The sequence below is a fragment of the Bidens hawaiensis genome, unplaced genomic scaffold (assembly GCF_021521415.1).
Source record: "Bidens hawaiensis isolate Kalapana, Puna unplaced genomic scaffold, B.hawaiensis_p1.1 tig00059336_1, whole genome shotgun sequence".
Taxonomy (NCBI): Eukaryota; Viridiplantae; Streptophyta; class Magnoliopsida; order Asterales; family Asteraceae; genus Bidens; species Bidens hawaiensis.
Window position 1 is genome coordinate 35,806 of NW_027500706.1, and position 19,923 is coordinate 55,728.

Here is a 19,923-nt window from a genome sequence, read left to right on the forward strand (position 1 = left end):
TAAAAAGGGCTAAGTACAAGTTTTCGCATGGATGGGTTTTTCGCTTCGCTTGGTGATGTGAAGCGAAACATATTTCTGTTTCGCTTCGCTTGACCTCATGCGAAGCGAAACGTATTTCTCTTTCGCTTCACCTCATGCGAATCGAAACATATTTCTGTTTCGCTTCGCTTGAACTCATGCGAAGCGAATGGATTGTCTGTTTCGCTTCGCATGACTCCATGCGAAGCGAAATAAGACCTCACGCGAAAAACCAACACTTAGCAGAATTTTCAGAATCTTAAGTGACTGTTTTTGAACCAATGAACTGTTTGGACTCTTGGACTGTTTTGGACTTAATCTTTATACATTGTAGACTAATTGCCTAGTGAACATACTAAAACTAACTTATAACCTTGTTAAAACTAAAATGTATATAATTTTTTAATTATAATATGTAAATACTTAATGCTTATGTATATATCTTATTTATTTTGTTTATTTCCCAATGATGATTCTCATGATCTCTTGGTTTAACTTTCAGGGTCATAATAATTTTTGTGCTCTCGGGCTGCCAAAGGCAAAGGCAGACAAAGTATTTACCTCTGTAGGTTCCCTGGAAGGATCTCACGAGATATCGCGGTCTACTCAGGTGCGGAATCCCTGCGTAGATCGTTACGAGCGTAGAAAGCAAATCAAACAAACACACACGAATAAACCGAAACACGTTATATATTAATAACTGAACTCACGTGATATGAATCACTGATACAGACTCTCGTCCTCACGTTACAATGAACTCAAACAAGCTTAGATCAACTCGATGAGCAACCTAAACACTAAGCCGTAACCTAGTATAAATACACGACAACTTCGCCTGATATGTTCAGGCGAAGTTGTCCATAACTTTGCTTGTTCAACAAGTTCGCCTAGGCGAACTTGTTAACAACTTCGCTTAAACAAAAACATAAATAACATTACAGACTCGATTACAGACACTAGACTATGAACTACTGACATTTATGCACCAACAGACTCCCCCTTGGCAGTAGCTTCATATCTTGATCTTTAAGCTCTTGTCTTGTAATCCTGTATCTTCACGCATGCACTCCTTCTCTAACACATACCGTGACTACTCGCTGATATTTCCTTGCTTCGTCCTTCCAAGCAGGAATATAGAATATCTTCTTTTCATTCAACACCTGCAGATCAGCTTTCGATAAGTTAACAAGATGCATCGGATCATACACCCTCAGCACTTCTTGTTCGTCTTCGTCTTCCATCACGGCTTCAGCAGTCTGGCAATCTACATACCACCATTTAAGATTCTTCAACACATCTTGAGGCATAGTCTTCATTGGAACCTCCTTAATGCATCGGATCGGTTTGTACTTCATCACCATCCATGGCTTGCCATCTGCTCTCATTCCCCTTTCTTTATCTTCCACTAGCTTTCCCTTCTGTGGCTTTAATAACTCAAACTTCTTCTCTTTTATGCTTTCTTTCCACACAATCTTCCCAATAACCCTTGCCATGTTGTCGTCGCTTCTATTGATCAGCCCCAATCTAGCCAAATCCTTCACCTCACATTCAGGCAATGTATTGAGAGATCTCAACGTTCTTTTAAAATACTGAATACCATCAAAACGCTTCACCACAAACAACTTTATCTGTTCATCATATAGCCAACAGATAATTCCTTTCTTCGACTCAGCGTAGCCTTTGATATTATAACTCTTCTTGAACATGGTTGGAACAGCAGTCTTCTTAGTCTTGATAAACCAATGAGCATAGCCTTCCTTCCACCTAGGCTGCTCTTCCCACTCAGTCTCATCATTCTCCATCTCAGTACCCATATCGGCTTTCTCAACATCTGGGATCTCGTGTTCAACATTTTCTTCAATTATTTCACCTTCTTCAATCTCATCTTCAATCACAATCTGTGCTCCAATCTTCTCAATCTCCTCAATATGCAGCACATCATTATCAAACATATCATCATCAAGCATAACATCATCTAATTCTTTCAAAGCATCTATCACATCATCATCATCATCAACCGTCACCACCTCATCACCACCAACTGCACCTGCAGACTCCCCCTGAGCTGTGGAAGTCCCAAGAGCTTGAGTAGTTCTTGGCAACTCACCACCTGCACCTTTCGGTGCATTGGGATCATCGTCTCTATCAAAACGCTTCTTCGTCCTTAACTCGTCGCCTCTACAGCCTGTCTCCCCCTGAGATGCCAAGAACTCCTTCATAGCATCTATAATTCGCCCATGTTCAACCAGGAGGGACGACTGTAGTTGATTCTCTGCTACAAGACGTTGAATAGCCTGGGTCTGGACAAGATTCACCCTTGATTGTTCAGCCACGACCCGCTCAAGTGCAGCTATTCTCTCCGAGTCTGAGAGGGTTGCATCGAAATCAAACCTCATGTTAGATGTGTCTTGAGTATACTGAGGAGGGATCTCGAATGTAACCGGGACATCAGAAGTAGTTGTGGACGTAACCGCAGGTGGTATCGTGACCGACAACCCTGCAGTTGCAACGACCGTCGACTCTACAAACTGTGCCACCACCTCTGAAGGAGTAAGCGTTGGAGGTGGTAACGACACAATCTCCGGAGTCGTCACCTGTAGTGTGATGGATGGGATGCCGAAAGCTGATGTAGCCACCACGAGAACATCCGCGGCGCTTGTAACCTGTACAGAAGTAGGAACAATCGACATACCTGACAGTGCGGATGGAGCAAAACGTACAACCCTTGAAGTCTCTCCAGCTCCCATACCTGCACCTGTCCTCTCCCGTCTTGAACGTCTAATCAACTTGTGGATATCTTCTTCCTCTTCTTCTGATTCACTATCATCCACTGTTCTCTTTCTCTTCCCTAACGTCCTCTCTCTAGTCACCAACATCCTCCTCGCTTCATCCATAATATCATCAAGATCTGAGTCAGCCAATGTCGTAGCTGCTCTAGTACACGCACTTCCCTAACCTGTGCAGCAAAGACCTGCACTTCTTCTTGTGGATCAAAACGATCCATGTCGAAGAATCCTTGGCCGCCAAATGCAGCATCAAGGTCAACATCCTCCTCAGCCGACACCACAGGCACAGTAGGTACATCTCGAGTTGCTCCTGCCTGTTGTGGTTGAGGGTCTCTGAACTCATCCCCCCGAGCTGGCACATACCCCGGGTTTATTAAGAACCCAAAGAGTGGAGTATGCCTTGGACGAAGTTCAGGCTTGCTCCTCGCACTCGAAGTACGGCATTGAGCAAAGATACGTTTGCTCACACTCTCCACGTATCGTATTGGGCGTCGTTGAGGAAAATTTGGAGCCACATGGTTCAAGATCATCTGGATGAATCTTGGATACATTATGAACCGCTCACGAGCCATCGCCCTCCTCTGTCTGTCGATCTCATAAAAGACCATCTGACTAAAGCTATAACCTTTGTTATAAGTCAGAGCAGTCATTGCTGACTGCATGGTCGCACCCATTCCGTCAGTACCCGCCTTCCTCCCAGACATACACACAATCATGACGTGCATGAGGAAGCGCCACTGATCGAGCAGGAACCCCTTCCGTCTCTGGGTATCGCCCAAGGGACCAGAATATCCCATTCGTAGAAATGCTCCATCACGAAACGGAGCCACAAAGTCAGTCGGGTCGTCCCGAGTCTCCTCTCCAAAACGTAACGCCACCCGTATTTGTTCAGACGAGAACTGAACTTCTTGGTTGTTGATGGTTGCTCGCATAACCGGGGGCTCAACACGGCAATCGTACTCCACCGTCTGCCAGAAATCCTCGATATTGGGTAAGGATATCGGCAGAGTCGTCGTGATTGCGTGGAATATCCTCGAGCGAATGAGGAATGTGATGATCTCACGGTAGTCTTCAACTCCGCTCGCTTCCGGGTCTAAGGTAATGTACATATTATGACCCGGGAAAAATTGCCTCTGGTTATCTCCGTCATCGCCTCCAGCACCTCCAGCACTTGCTACTGCAGCCATATCTGCAACAAACGAACCAAGTTAGATACACGTTAAGGTTTAACACAAGTTCGCTTATTACCATGAGCGAAGTTGTGATAACTTCTGTATAGGCGAAGTTAAAGTTGGGGCGAAGTTGGGAACAACTTCGCTTCATCTTTAAGTTCGTCTAATAATTTTAAAAATTAAAAGGTCCAGGCGAAGTTAATGATAACTTCGCCTCACCACAACATCGCCTCAGGCGAAGTTGAGCATCAGGCGAAGTTACGGATAACTTCGCCTAAACCTTAAGTTCGCCTGAAACTGAATCGGCGACAGTGAGTTCGATTCAAACTCGAAAATCTGAGGTTTTCTGGGTATTTTGACGATTTAGGACTCTTAAACTCAAGCTTTTAAGGATATGTTGACGATCAGTTTGGTTATTAACACGTAACAACAAGTTTTGAAAGTTCGATTTGAAGGTCCGACGGTTCGAGGTTCATAATCGGGTCGAAACGACCACTGATTATCATTGAAGAACAATGATTATACGATGTAATGGTATCACGAACCTTGAAACGTAACGGAAACTGGGAAAAAGAACAAGTAATCGGAATAACGACAAGTTCGCCGGATAATCAAACAATAAGTTCGCCGAGAGATACGTAATAAGTTCGCAGAGATTAGAAATAATGAACTGATAACTTTAAAAATTCCTTATATAGGGGCGAAGTTATACAGGCGAAGTTACGGTTAACTTCGCCTAGGCGAAGTTATTCACAAGTTCGCCTGTTTAACAACATCGCCTATATTTACAAAATCAACCCTTATAATTTAAACATTTTGCAATTAACTTTTAAAACTTCCCTTTAAGAATTAAATAACACGATCAAGTCCAAGTAACCAGTTATAAAATCATAAACTACCTAAGTACGAAAAAACTTTTAAAAAATTTAAAGTACAAGGGATCAAATTTCAGTCTCGATAGGGACTACTACGTTTTAGAAAAGATCCGAACAGGAATCATACTAATTACGTGACTGTCACATAGATTCGTGTTTAGCTGTATTATGACATAAAGAAACAGGGTGTAAGCAGGTAATATACTTAAGATGGTTTTCATCGTTTCTGTGATACGAGTTAGGTTCAATTAATCCTCAAAATTTAAGTGGGCAACAACTCAGAGATTATGATGCCTCCTATCTATTCTCAAAGCGTATTTGGCTTTCCCCAAGTCACCCCGAATTGACTTCGACCCATAGTGTCTGATTAAGTTTGTAATTACTCTTCTTCTGCTTCCCGTTCTCTTTCTTACTCCATGATTTAAGAAGTCTTGATATTTTGAACTCTAGAATGTTCCAATAACTCATAATAATTTTATTTTTTTATTTATTTTTTTTTTATTTCTTTTTTTAAACCGAACACTCATATAGACTTCAGAGTAGTAAACAACTACAAGTCCCGAATCTGGATCACTGCAGTTTCTTGAAACGCTATCTTCACGGGAATCAGAACACTTACGGGCTCGTGTATGACTGGGTAATAGCTTTTCTGCTTATCATTCGGAAAGATATATATGAAGACAAGCAAAACTCTTAAGGAGTTTCCACGTAAAATCGAGTAGTTTTAGTTTGTATCACATCTACTTTTACGCACCATAAAAAGTTACCATGACATACAATGACTGTCCTAAAGCCTTTTAAGCCTAATAACTTCACTAGTTAAGCACACAGAATCAGTATATGTATCATTTTCCAAGGTTGGATCAATTTTCTGTTAAACATAGCAAACGAACTTCTTACGAAGTAGTAGACTTGAAAGATAATTTCATTTCCCTTAAAATTTTTAACTTCAATCGCCCCGATCAAGTCAAGTCTTCAGGTTAACGGCTATCCTGCGAATCCAATGGATTAGCTGGACCGACCACATACAAGTATGTGTCCTTCTAACTAAGTATGATCGACTAATTTTCAGCGAAAGAAAGAAAACTCATCATAAACCGCCCCGGTCACTTTCAGTCATCTGGTTAATGGCTATCCTCATATTCTACAAGTAGAAATGAGGACCAAACATATCCTAAGACATGTCCTTCAAACTGTGGTAACCGACATAATTTTAAGCGATAGTGACTTTTTTTTTTATAACTTGAAAAGCATGGTTACTCGGAATTGATCATCCCATTCAACTCAATAAGGTTTTGAAATCTCATTTTGTCAAACGCTTTGGTATATAAATCAGCGAAATTATCAAGCGTATCCACCTTTTCAAGCACAATCAGTTTGTTCTCAGCACAATCCCGTATAAAATGATGACGTATGTCAATATGTTTAGTTTTACTGTGCTTCACAGGATTGTTAGTTACTGAGATAGCAGTTGTGTTATCAATGCAAATAGGAGTAAGTAAGAAATTCAGACCATAGTCGCGCAACTGTTGTTGAATCCAAAGAACCTGGGAGCAGCAGTTGGATGCTGCCATGTATTCTGCCTCACAGGTTGAAATTGCGACTGAAGTCTGCTTCTTGCATTGCCACGACACCAATCTGCCGCCAAGAAACTGACATCCTCCAGTTGTTGATTTCCGACTCTGATTGCACCCTCCATAATCAGAATCTGTGTAAGCGACTAGCTCCAAGTCTCCTCCTCTCGGGTACCACAACCCCAGCTTTGGCTTGCCCTTGAGATACCGCAGTATCCTCTTCGCACCCTTCAAATGAGATTCTTTTGGATTTGCCTGAAAGCGTGCACAAAGACAAACAGCAAACATTATATCAGGCCTAGAAGCAGTTAAGTACATTAAAGAACCTATAATAGCCCGATATTGAGTTGGGTCCACATCTGCATCACCGTCTGAATCAGCACCCAATTTGTGATTGACGCAGATTGGAGTATCGAATGGAGAGCTGTCCTCCATCTTGAATCGTTTGAGAACATCATGGACATACTTCGTCTGATGAATGAACATCCCATCCTTCTTCTGATCAACCTGCAATTCTAAAAAGAAAGTTAGTTCACCCATGGCACTCATTTCAAACCTCTTTTTCATGACGGCCTCAAAATCTTGACACATGGAGACTTTTGATGCAGCAAAAATAATGTCATCCACGTAGACTTGCACTAGCAAGAAGTCGCTTCCATCTCTCTTGAAGAACAGTGTGCTATCAATCTTCCCTCTTTCAAAACCATTTTCAAGCAAGTAATCTGATAAAGTTGAATACCAGGCACGAGGTGCCTGATGTAGTCCATACAATGCCTTGCTTAACTTGTAAACGTGGTCGGGAAAGTCTGGGTCAGGAAAACCCGGAGGTTGCTCAACATACACTACCTCATCAACTTTCCCATTCAGAAACGCACTCTTCACATCCAGCTGAAATACCTTCATCTTTTTATAAGCAGCGAACGCCAAAAACAATCTAATGGCTTCCAACCTTGCCACCGGAGCGAACACTTCATTATAATCAATACCCTCTTGTTGATTAAATCTTTTCACAACTAGCCTCGCCTTGTTTCTTATGATAATCCCTTTCTCATCTCTCTTGCACTTAAACACCCATTTTGTGCCTATCGCATGCACATGCTTTGGTTTTTCAACCAAATCCCATACTTCCATTTTCTTGAACTGAGCCAACTCTTCTTGCATGGCTTCGACCCACGAGCTGTTCTTTAAAGCCATTTGATAATTCTTCGGCTCAATCTGGCTGATAAAGCAGGTGTACAAGCATTCGTTGATTATCCCTGTCTCCCTGATGCTTGTGTAAACACAGGTGTGCTCATTCAAGCTACGTCTTGTTTGTACACCGGAGGACACATCACCAATCACATTCTCCAGAGGGTGATCTTTATGAATTCTCGTGGTCGGAACAGAACCGACATGCAAATTGTCTTCCAAGTTAGAAGAGAGCTCGTCAATGGTTGTTTCATGCTGAGAGTGAAATGGATTGAAAAATTCTTCTTCAGTCGAGGCAGCAGGGGTATCGATAGCATTTGATGAGGAAGGTTGACATTTATCGATCAGCTGTCTTTGCAATAGACTTTCTTCCTCATCAAGGATCATCTTCGTGGCAACCCTCTCTTCTTCTTCAGCAATATCCAAATACGGTATGTTAAAAGACTTAAAAAGTTTAACATAGTCGAGAAACTCAGCAGGTCCGTTGCTTGGTTTTGGCGGTTGGTAACTTGTGATGTCTATGTTACACACCACCTCAACCTTGCTGGTCGATGTATTAAAGACACGTCTGTTGGGAGTCCCAACAACATAACCAACTAAGATTCCTTCGTCGGCTACTTCACCAAATTTTGAATTTGTCTTTAAGATCGAACAAGGGGACCCGAATGGTTCAAGACCACTCAAGTTGGGCTTTCTCCCATGCATAAGCTCATAACACGTTTTACCAAGTCTTTTAACAGTTAGGACTCTATTCAGAACATAACAGGCTGTAGCAACAGCTTCAGCCCAAAACACCACAGGAAGCTTCGAATCAGCCAGCATTGTTCTGGCTCCTTCAATTAATGTTCTGTTCTTCCTTTCAGCCACTCCATTCTGTTGCGGTGTATACGGAGCGCTGTATTGGTGTTCAATCCCTTTCTGAAGGCAGAAGATCTCCATCTCAAAATTCTTGAACTCCGTTCCATTGTCACTTCTGATGAACTTAACCCTTTTATCCATAACGTTCTCAACTTTGGTAATCAAATTCTTCACCATCTGAGCCGTTTCATCTTTTGATTTCAGGAAATATACCCACGAGTATCGTGAGTAGTCATCAGTGATCACCAAGCAGTAAGAAGTACCTCCTAGACTTTTTGCATTCACGGGACCGAAGAGATCCATGTGAAGCAATTCTAGGGTACTGGCAATTGAATTGACCTTCTTGGTGTGATGGGATTTCTTGTGCTGCTTTCCCTTCTTGCACGGTAGACATTTGTCTTCAAAATTGAAATTTTTCAAGGGAACGCCCAACACAAGCCCATTCTTGACAATGTGGTTCATCTTCCGAAGATGAATGTGTCCCATTCTCCTATGCCACAATTTGGATTCTGATTCGCTCGCTTTTGTCAAAAGGCATGATTCTTCCGAGGCCATTTCAGTCGACCTCATATCCATAATGTACGTATTCCGATCACGTGGAGCCTTCATCACTATCCACTCCTCTGGTATCTGAAAACCAGGATGTAACACAATTGCTTCATTCTTTGTGAAGTGTACGGTGTACTCCTTATCACAAATCTGCGACACACTCAGCAGATTGTGCTTCAATTCTTCGACAAAGTTAACTTTCTCCAATGTCATCTTTCCGTTCGACACCGTTCCCATTCCAGTAATCTTTCCTCCACTTTCACCGGCAAAGCTCACTCTCCCTCCTTGAACAGGTTTCAAATCGTGTAACAAGTATTTGTTACCCGTCATGTGCCGGGAACAGCCACTATCTACAACCCAAAGATTGTTGGCAGCCCTGTTCAACTGTTCCTGCACAATAAAGCAAAAGATTAGAATTTTGGGACCCAAGACCAATTGGTCTTGGATCTATACATCCCGAACTTTGGCTTTTCAAAGTTAGTACTTTGATAATTCCTGTCAGTCCTACTAGGATACCTCCTTGTAGATTGATTGTGAGACCTTCCAAACCTTAGTGAATTGAAAGAATTATAGCTTGTGGTTTGGTTATTAGCAGTGTAAAACTGAGATTTGTTTCTATGAAAACCTGAATTAGTCACATTTTTGAATTTTGAATGGTTTTCATTTTTAGCAGTATGATAATTACTTTTAGGCTTATTCTCAGTTTTAGTAGGTCTCACACCTCTGAATCGCTGCTTCAGAGGGCAATCTGCAACAAGATGTCCTAATTGATTACACCTAAAACAACACCTATGCTCAACCTTTTTATCAACCGGTGTTTTAGATGTCGAGGCGTTATTACCGCCCGTTCGTCTCACGTATGGTGGGACATACGGGTTTAGTGGAGTACTCTTTTTATTCGTCTTATCTTTTTCTCCACCATTGGGTAATACCACCTCCTCTTTTGCCTTACCAGACTCGGATGACTTATCCGAATCCGATGAGACTGGACTTGGATCAGAAATTTTAACACTTGAAACAGGCGAACTAGTTTCGCCTCTACTGACATTTGGTTCTTTGCAAGTTACTTTAACTGGTACTGTCTGAGCAACCTCAAAGTCAACAGATTTCTGAACACTAGGGTTAAAAGTGTAATTGTGATTATACGGTGGTGGAACCTCATGATAACCAATTCCTCCCCTCTTGACAGAGGATCCTTGATCACTAACAAGGTGATCAAGAATAGCAGAGGAATTTCTGAACTGCTCCAGTTTTCGATTCAGTTCCATCACTTTCACCTGGTGGTCAGCAATCTGTTTTTCTCTCTCAGCAATTAGTTTGGTCTTTTCTTCCAAAACTTCATAGCTTAAATCAATCACTTCAATTTTTTCAGCAAGTTTTGTTTTTAGACTTTTAACATCTTTTTCACAGGCTTTTATTTTAATTTTATAGCTATTTTCTCTTACTTTTGTAAAGTGATGATCTTCTTTTAGTGTTTTAAATTCAGCATCCAACCTAACATACTGATCGGTTATGGTTGCTAATTGCTCAGACAAGTTTTCACATTTAGAACATTTAGTTTTAGAACATACCTCGGAGAGCTGATCTTTAACATCTGCCATGAGAGCTTTTTCTTCTCCGGTAACCTTCTCACTTTCTTCAGTTTCAACCTTCGCCAAATTTGCCTGCTCAAAAGTTTCTTTAGACTGCAGATTCCAGTTGTATTCACCATCTTCTCTGGACATCATCGCACTATAATCTTTTCTACCCTCATTATGCTGTGTAGACCTTCCCTGACTTCGTTCTACATGCTCATTCCTGCATTCCTTCGCAAAGTGACCGTTTTGCTGACAATTGTAGCATCTTACCTTCGACTTGTCGAACCCCGGTCTTCCACCGATAAACTTTCTTCCGGTCTTATTCATAAACCTTTTCACCCTTCTCACGATCATGGCCATCTGCCATTGTAGATCCATTTCTTCCATATCATCAGCATCTATCTGGTCATAGTCTTCATCCAACATAGCTGGATCCACAATCTTCCCCTGAATATAGTTCTCATAGGAAGCAATGAAAGAAGCATAGAGGCCAAACTGCTCTTCAGAAGACTTGACACTCATAGGCATCATGGAGTAGTTGTTGCTGGGAGAACTTGAAGAGCAACTACTCTTGCTTACCTGGGGTTGAGAACCACTAGATCCAGCTGCTACATAGCAAACATCCCCATTTGAGTTAACTGACACATGCCCCTCATGTGATGAGTTGGGGCCCGACTCTCCCTTTGTGTAGTAGGCAGCAGATTCAGTCTTTGATCCTGAGCTATTGTTGACTTTAGCTCCATACATACCTGGATCTTGAACCTGATCCGTAGGTGTCTCTTTTCTGACCATGTTAAGCTCAAAGGTTCTGAGCTTGTTGACTGCCGTTTCTAGATCATATGTGGGAAAGTCTTTGTCTTCCCTCATCAGCACAGTGTACATCTCCCATTTTGGCGGGAGAGCATCTAGAAGCTTCTCAACTATTTCTTCTTCTCGGTAGGAAATGGAATAGTTGCTCAATTCAGTCATCAGATGGTAGTATCGAGTGATAATATCATCTAAAGATTCATTCTTCAAATACTTGAAGACTGAGAACTGGGTTTTGAGCAATTTTATCTTTGAAGCTCGAATTCCTACATTCCCTTCAAATCTGTTTTCAAGAGCTTCCCAAAGCTCTCTTGCTGACGTATACTTTCTAAACGTATGAAGGATCTCTTGAGGAAGAGCCATAGTAATAGCAGCATGAGCCTTGCTCTCGGCCTCATACATCTTTTTCTCTTCTTCTTCCATTTTACTATACTTTTAATTTGATCACGACCTTCATACTCCATAACTGATGGAATATACCCATCCTGGATGCATACCCACATCTTCGCATCCTGGTATTTGACGTATTGTATGAACCGATCCTTCCATGCAACGAAATCGGTTCCCTTCAGCAATCTTGGGGCCTTAGTAGCTGACCCTGCTTCAACTTCCATCTTCACTAACTCAGAGATGTTGATCGACGACATCTTTCCCGAAAAGTAAGAAACCTGAAAAATTAATTAATTTTTTTTTTAATAAAGTACTGTAGGCGAAGTTACGGATAACTTCGCTGAAGAACTTCGCTGATGATTAACTTCGCAGATGATTAACTTCGCTTAAGGTAAGCGAACTTAGGAAGAAGGCGAAGTTGTGGGTAACTTCGCTGATACAGGCGAACTTGAGAAGGTAGGCGAAGTTGTGGATAACTTCGCTTAACCTTATATCTTCGCCGAAACCCTACGAACAGTGACGGCAACTTCGCCTGATGAACACGGAAGATTTGCAGATCTGTAAATCGGATTTTAACGAGGTTTTTGACGGTGTAAAGGCTTGAACACGATGGTAGGAGGTAAGAATGATCAAAAACACAGAAAACACGTCCCGCGAATAGTCGAAACGGGACGATTTCTACACCCGCGTGAATATCCCGAACCACACAATCGAGCAAATGCTCTGATACCAATTGTAGGTTCCCTGGACGGATCTCACGAGATATCGCGGTCTATTCAGGTGCGGAATCCCTGCGTAGATCGTTACGAGAGTAGAAAGCAAATCAAACAAACACACACGAATAAACCGAAACACGTTATATATTAATAACTGAACTCACGTGATATGAATCACTGATACAGACTCTCGTCCTCACGTTACAATGAACTCAAACAAGCTTAGATAAACTCGATGAGCAACCTAAACACTAAGCCGTAACCTAGTATAAATACACGACAACTTCGCCTGATATGTTCAGGCGAAGTTGTCCATAACTTCGCTTGTTCAACAAGTTCGCCTAGGCGAACTTGTTAACAACTTCGCTTAAACAAAAACATAAATAACATTACAGACTCGATTACAGACACTAGACTATGAACTACTGACATTTATGCACCAACAACCTCCATGGTCAAGGGACTCAAGCAATCACCCCTTTCCTATGCTATCACCGCCAACCCAGCTGTTTACTATAAATGGGTCTTGGACTTCTGGGCATTTGCCAAGATTGCTGATGATTGTCTATCCTTCACAACAACCGTGGCAAAAAGGAGTTGACAATTACAGAAGCAGACATTAGATGGGTGTTAAAGATTGCTGACTAGCCAGATTAAACGTATGAAAGGGGAAACAAGAAGAAGCTGGTTGGTTTTGTTGAACAGATGGGATACGACACGGAATGGAGGAGCCTCGAAAAGAGTCATCTTCCACCATACTGGAGGTTTTATTCCACATAGTCACCCATTGTCTGACAGATATTCGTGGAGGATTCGACAGTATGAGTACAGACTAGATTCGTATTATGTCTGCATTGACTAACAGAGAGAAGTTCAACTAATCTCGAAGGATATTCTTGTGCATGCTGGAAAACATCAAGAGTGGTGCTACATGGCTCATGTACCCGAGATTCGTGCAGCTGCTTTTAGACGATTTAATTCCAAATGTTCCATGATCGGGGACCAAAAAGGCCAAGGCAAGAAGTCACTTCCTGAGCCGTAACATGTGAATGAGATTAAAACTTCGGTTTTCAGTGTGTTGCTTAGCACCAAAGGGAGGGGGCATCAGTATCAAGGACCAAGGCCGGGTCCTAAGTTTGGTTTATTTGAGGAAACAGAGCCTGCCGGGAAGAGGCGTCTGCTGAGGGTGAAGATGATGATGAACCCGAAGTTGAAGGTGAACAAGATTCCAGTGATGAGCCGGTCGAGGATCGAACAAAGGCCAAGCATGACTTGAAGAGGAAAGTGGCTGAAAAGGGCAAAGTGATAGAACTTGAGGAGGAAGAAGAAGACCAGCCGCCCCTGAAGCGCTTGAGGAAACTTGGGGACTCCCAAAAGTCAATCAAGTTTCTTGTCAAGTCTCCCTCACAAGACAAACCATCCGACCAACCAAAAATCACAAAAGAAGCCCTGGCCCAAGCCCTAAAACACTAGACGTAACCAAGATACAAATCCCTACCTACAAGCCACCAAAAACCAGAAAAAAACCAAAGCCAAGAAAACCAAGACCCTACTCCATGACTCACCAGAATCCTCACCTGAACCCTCACCAACAGACCAACCAATTTCAACATCCTACCCCAAATACCTTCCTTACCACACTCACCACCACAACAACAAACCCAACCCGAACCTTCTCAAGTCACAACACCACCTACCCAAACAACCACATCCATATTCACCTCATTAGTTTTCAACTCACCAATACAAACAACAAGCTTATGGAGCAAAACCGTCATTACCTCCCCAACCCAAACCTTCACACCACCTACAACACAACCAACACCACCCACCACTACAACTTCACCAATCATTACCCAAGCCATCACCCTACCTTTGCCAACAACCTCACCACCAATCATGGCAACCACCCCACCATCCACCATAATCTCACCAAAACCCATTTCCCTAGGGATGTCTTCGACACCTCCAGATCCTATCCTCGATAGGATTGTCGCACTGGAGGAATCCAACGCTAAGAGGGTGGAAAGAGAAATTGTTTCACGATCGGGGACCAAAAAGGCCAAGGACAAGAAGTCACTTCCTGAGCCGTACCATATGAATGAGATTAAAACTTCGGTTTTCAATGTGTTGCTGAGCACCAAAAGGAGGGGGCATCAGTATCAAGGACCAAGGCCGGGTCCTAAGTTTGGTTTATTTGAGGAGACAGAGCCTGCTGGGGAAGAGGCGTCAACTGAGGGTGAAGATGATGATGAACCCGAAGTTGAAGGTGAACAAGATTCAAGTGATGAGCTGGCCGAGGATCGAACAAAGGCCAAGCATGACTTGAAGAGGAAAGTGGCTGAAAAGGGAAAAGTGATAGAACTTGAGGAGGAAGAAGAAGACCAGCGGCCCCTGAAACGCTTGATGAAACTTGGGGACTCCTAGAAGTCAACCAAGTTTCTTGTCAAGTCTCCCTCACAAGACAAACCCTCCAACCAACCAAAATTCACCAAAGAAGCCCTGGCCCAAGCCCTCATGACACTAGACGTTACCAAGATACAAATCCCTGCCTACAAGACACCAAAAACCAGAAAGAAAACAAAGCCAAGAAAACCAAGACCCTACTCCATGACTTACCAGAATCCTCACCAGAACCCTCACCAACAGACCAACCAATTTCAACATTCCTACCCCAAATACCTTCCTTACCACACTCACGACCACAACAACCAACCCAACCCGAACCTTCTCAAGTCTCAACACTACCTACCCAACCAACCTCATCCATATTCACCTCATCAGTTTTCAGCTCACCAATACAAACAACAAGCTTATGGAGCAAAACCATCATTACTTTCCCAACCCAAACTGTCACACCACCTACAACACAACCAACACAACCCACCACTATAACTTCACCAATCCTTACCCAATCCATCACCCTACCTTTTCCAACAACCTCACCACCCATAACGACCACCACCCCACCATCCACCATTATCTCACCCAAACTCATCTTCCGAGGGATATCGTCGACACCTCCAGTGTACGCCGATCCTATCCTCGATAGGATCGTCACACTGGAGGAATCCAATGCTAAGAGGGCGGAAAGAGAAATTGTGCTCCTCAAGTTCATTAAGGAGATGAAGCAAAAGGCGTTGGAGGATGAAGAAGAAAAGGCGACTTTGAGGGAAAGGATAAGGGTGTTGGAGGAGTAGAAGGAGGCAAGTGACGCTCTTGCTGAAAATCAAAGATTGTTGACAAACACCTTCCACACCCGAATCCAGAATCTACAAGCGTTAATGAACCGTGAGGCCTCTGAAAACGCTAATTTGAGCAGATCACACAAGACTTGGAGATAGGCTGACTACACTTGAAAGAGACTTACCAAGTGCTAGTGCTCTCTGATCTAGTGTAAACAAGAAAATCGAAGATGCAACGAGAAGGTGGGATGTTGAAAAAGAAGCTACAAACTCAAGAGTTGCAAATCTGGAGAAACAGCTTGCTTCCTCCGCCTCTCTCGATACGCTCAGAACAGAAATGGAGGCCATACAAGGAATTATTAAAGAGCATGATCGTCTGAATGAGCTACAGCTCAAGACGAAGGAAGACATGGTGAGCAAGTACCAGGTGGCCTCAGACCTCATGGGCATTCAAGAAGATGAATTTCATGGTCTGGAGGATAGGCTTGACGCTGTATTTAGGACTTGGAGAAGGTCTGGTGAGACTTCTCAAGTTGGTGGTTCACAGCCTACCGTAGGTCCTTCTGTAACCGTGCGAGGAGTTCAGGCTGTTGTGTCTAAAGGAGAGGCGACTGTTGGTCGGTTAGTACAACAGGGCGGACAGTCTAGCGGGGTTGGTGGTGGATATAAGGGTGATGATGATGGTGATGAAGAAGATGATGATGAGGAAGAAGATGATGACGATGATGAAGTTCATGATAGCTTTGATGAAGATGACAATAATGATGATGAAGGTGGAGCAAGTGGAGACGGAGGGGCCGGAGCAGCAGGAGGTGGAGGTGGAGATAACACTCAATCACCTCCACCAGCTCAACATGACGTTCAAGACCCTGCTGCTCACGACTTGGCTGGCAAAGTCAGGGAGCATGACACACAAATCACTGCCATGTATAAAGATTTGTTTCCTGATGACTTTGCAGGTGTTATGGATGACTTTATCAAAGCAGGAATGAACTTGGAGCATCTTGTTGATCAGAACACTGAAGCGAGGGTTGAAGATGACTACATCAACTACTCACCCAACCCAGACACTCCTCCTGCAAAAGTTCAAGCTTCAGAAACCGCTGCTACTGATCCCGTCTCCAATCCACCTTGACGACTTGACACAGGAACCACCAAAAAAGAAAAGAAAAACGCACATTGTGTCAAGTCGTGCGTGTGCTCGTGTGCTCAACTATCCTTATCATGATGATTCACTCATTGTTTACGCGAAGCATGATAAGAGAAACAACTGTTGAGCCATCAGGAGATACAGCGGAGATCTGATCTACCTCAACCACCATGAGCTGAAATCACTACCAAAAAAGAAAAGAAAAGAAAAACGCACATTGTGTCAAGTCGTGCGTGTGCTCGTGTGCTCAACTATCCTTATCATGATGATTCACTCATTGTTTACGCGAAGCATGATAAGAGAAACAACTGTTGAGCCATCAGGAGATACAGCGGAGATCTGATCTACCTCAACCACCATGAGCTGAAATCACTACCAGAGCTCGACATTAATTATCTTCGACAAGCTCTCTAGGCCATGGTGTAGTTGGGAGTTTGTTAGAGATCTGGGTTCCAGACTATCTCCATCATCAATCAAGGGTGGACTACAAAGATTTCGAGCCAAACAAGGGTTGAAAATACAAGAACTTAAAGGAGATGGACCCGGCTACCGAAGAGCCACGCACTATGTGGAGATACAAGGCGCCGAAAGACTATCACGAGATTTATCATGGCGAGCCCTATCTTTCCAACACTCTCCGAGACTTCATAGATTGGGAGTTTAACAATAAAACCGGTGAGGCCGTCATACACTTCCGTGATATGCATGAGATTCGAGTGTTTGACGAGCATGAGCTTATGGGACTACACATTGAGGATGTGAAGAAGCTCTAAAACAAGCCACTGGGGACCGTCGAGGACTTGGGACGTCAAAACACCGCCCTGATAGTTGAAGCTTTCAACAAGTACGTACGCAGACTTGTTGAACTTCCACTAACAGATGAAGAACTTCTCGTCTACGACACCGATGGGTTCCAATACTAAAGACTAGAGGGAGATTGTTAGGTCCCGTTTTGTATGTTTTAGTCTTTTGTATTGGTTCGGTTATGTATTTGGGACCGATTGGTCATTTTGTATGTATTGGGCCACGATCCATTATAAAGAAGCCTATTGGGCCTTAGTGAATATAATTCATGCTTCTCATGCATGCCACCCTATAAATAGTTTATATGGAGCATGCCATGAGAAAAATAACCTTTTGTCAAAAAATCTCATTACACATCTTCTTTCTCTCTTGGCTCTCTCTCTCTCTCTCACTAACTTCCTTAACCGAACATAATATCAAGATCCGAGACCTCTTGGTTACTTAGTGTGATTTCCACTAGCACTAAGTTAGGTTGATCCAAAGACGTTGTTAGATCCACCCGAATAAGGACCTACATTTTGTATAACTAAAATCTAGGAATTTGAGCTTCTTCATTTTGTATAACTAAAATCTAGGAATTTTTATAACCTATCACAAGATGAAAAGAGAACAAAAAAAAGGTAAACGTATGTTGTGATAACTAGCCAATAGAGATACATATATACCATTATAGCATTAAAGAACAACCAACCAACCATATTACCTTTCCCCCTTCCCAAAGTTGCTTGATGTTGCTGAAAGGTATTTCAAGTGCAACAAGATTATTTGCTTCAAACGTATTGGGTAAACACCAAAGAGGGTATTCGTACCAATATAGATATCATAGAGAATTTGGAAAGTACCAGCGGGCTTCGTCAATCTTCAAACAATCATCAGAAAAATTGTACTTTTCATGGATTCTTACCGAGTTAGCAGCCATGACTTGTTCAATTTCCACCTGAACCCATAATCGACTGTGTTTGTTGGGCTCATACGCATGTTCACGTCGTACAATATTCTTTCCCAATTCTTCTATATGGTCATGCATATGTATATAATACTTGTCCTTCAAATTTATTAGAGATTTTTGCTCAAGAACTCTTAAACCATGTTTAGCATAATATCCGCAACTTTCAAGTATTCTTATTGTTGTATCTTTATCCCAAACTCGAAGGATGCATGCCACGTCAAGGAATATTTCCTTGTGTTCGTCCTCTAGGCTTTCATAACTTAGTTCCAAATTTTCAAGAGTTTCCTTCAATGGAATTGTTTTGAGTCTTTCTAGTGTATGCGCCCATTGCCTATCATCTTTACCACATAGTTTTGAACCCAAAACTTTTATGGTTAACGGAAGACCCGCAACGTAAATTATAACTTCACGTGAATGCTTTTCATATGCTAGAGTTGGAACATCTTTCCCAAATGCATGCCTACTAAAGAGACGAATTGCTTCCTCCTCCGATAAAAGGCTGACATCATGTATCCATTTCATGTTATGTTCTTTGAGCACCTCTTCATCTCTGGTTGTAATTATAATTCTACTTCCAGGCTTGAACCAAGTAGGATCACCAGCTAACATCTCAAGCTGGTCTCTACGATCCACATCATCAAGAACAACAAGAACTCTTTTACTAAGCAACCTCTTTCTCATTAAGTTTTTCCCATCATAAACACCACTTATACTAATGCTTTTATCATTTAATACATCACTAAGGACTTGTTCTTGCAACTTCTCCAAACCTAACCAAGAGGCTTTATCCCTCACATCCTCAACAAAACTTTTACCTTCAAAATTAACGGATATTTTATCAAAAATAGCTCGGGCTAAAGTTGTCTTCCCTGCACCTCCCATGCCCTTGATCCCTACTATGCGAACATCCTTCAAACCAACCTTTAAATATGCATCGAGATCTTGCATCCTTCGTTCCATGCCTATTAAATTTTCATCAACGTTCATATCAAAGGGACGTAATTTGAGTGAAACCCACTCAACAATTAATTCTATAACTTTAGCTTCATGCCTGTAAATCACAAAAGAAGATTTAGTTAGCTTGCTAAAGAACCCACATGAATAACTATTTTTCACGTCTATACACACTAATTAAGAATGTCAATTATTTCTCTGTAATTAATAAATGGGTTGATTTGGGTAAAAACAAATATACGTTTAGGTCTACTCAAATTATACAAAGGGTTTAGGCGAGCAACCACTGTTGTCATCGCCTTCTCTATCACCATTACCAGTACTGCTGTTGTGATCACGACCATGGTCACCAATGGTAATACTTGTTGGTT

General features: G+C 42.3%; 1 protein-coding gene and 1 pseudogene across 3 annotated transcripts in view; both read right to left on the reverse strand.

The window, feature by feature from the left end:
- LOC143602678 (uncharacterized) overlaps positions 1 to 18,204 on the reverse strand; it is a 33,639-nt pseudogene extending 15,435 nt beyond the window's left edge. Inside the window, exon 1 of the transcript XR_013147892.1 lies at positions 18,161 to 18,204. The product of XR_013147892.1 is annotated as an uncharacterized LOC143602678 (transcript). The remainder of the gene's footprint in view (positions 1 to 18,160) is intronic.
- The window catches only part of LOC143602675 (TMV resistance protein N-like), a 70,343-nt gene that overhangs the window by 32,079 nt on the left and 18,341 nt on the right, over positions 1 to 19,923 (reverse strand). For both annotated transcript variants that reach the window (XM_077079709.1, XM_077079708.1), the window contains exon 2: positions 18,554 to 19,649. In XM_077079709.1, the coding sequence (XP_076935824.1) occupies positions 18,554 to 19,649 (1,096 nt within the window). The remainder of the gene's footprint in view (positions 1 to 18,553; positions 19,650 to 19,923) is intronic.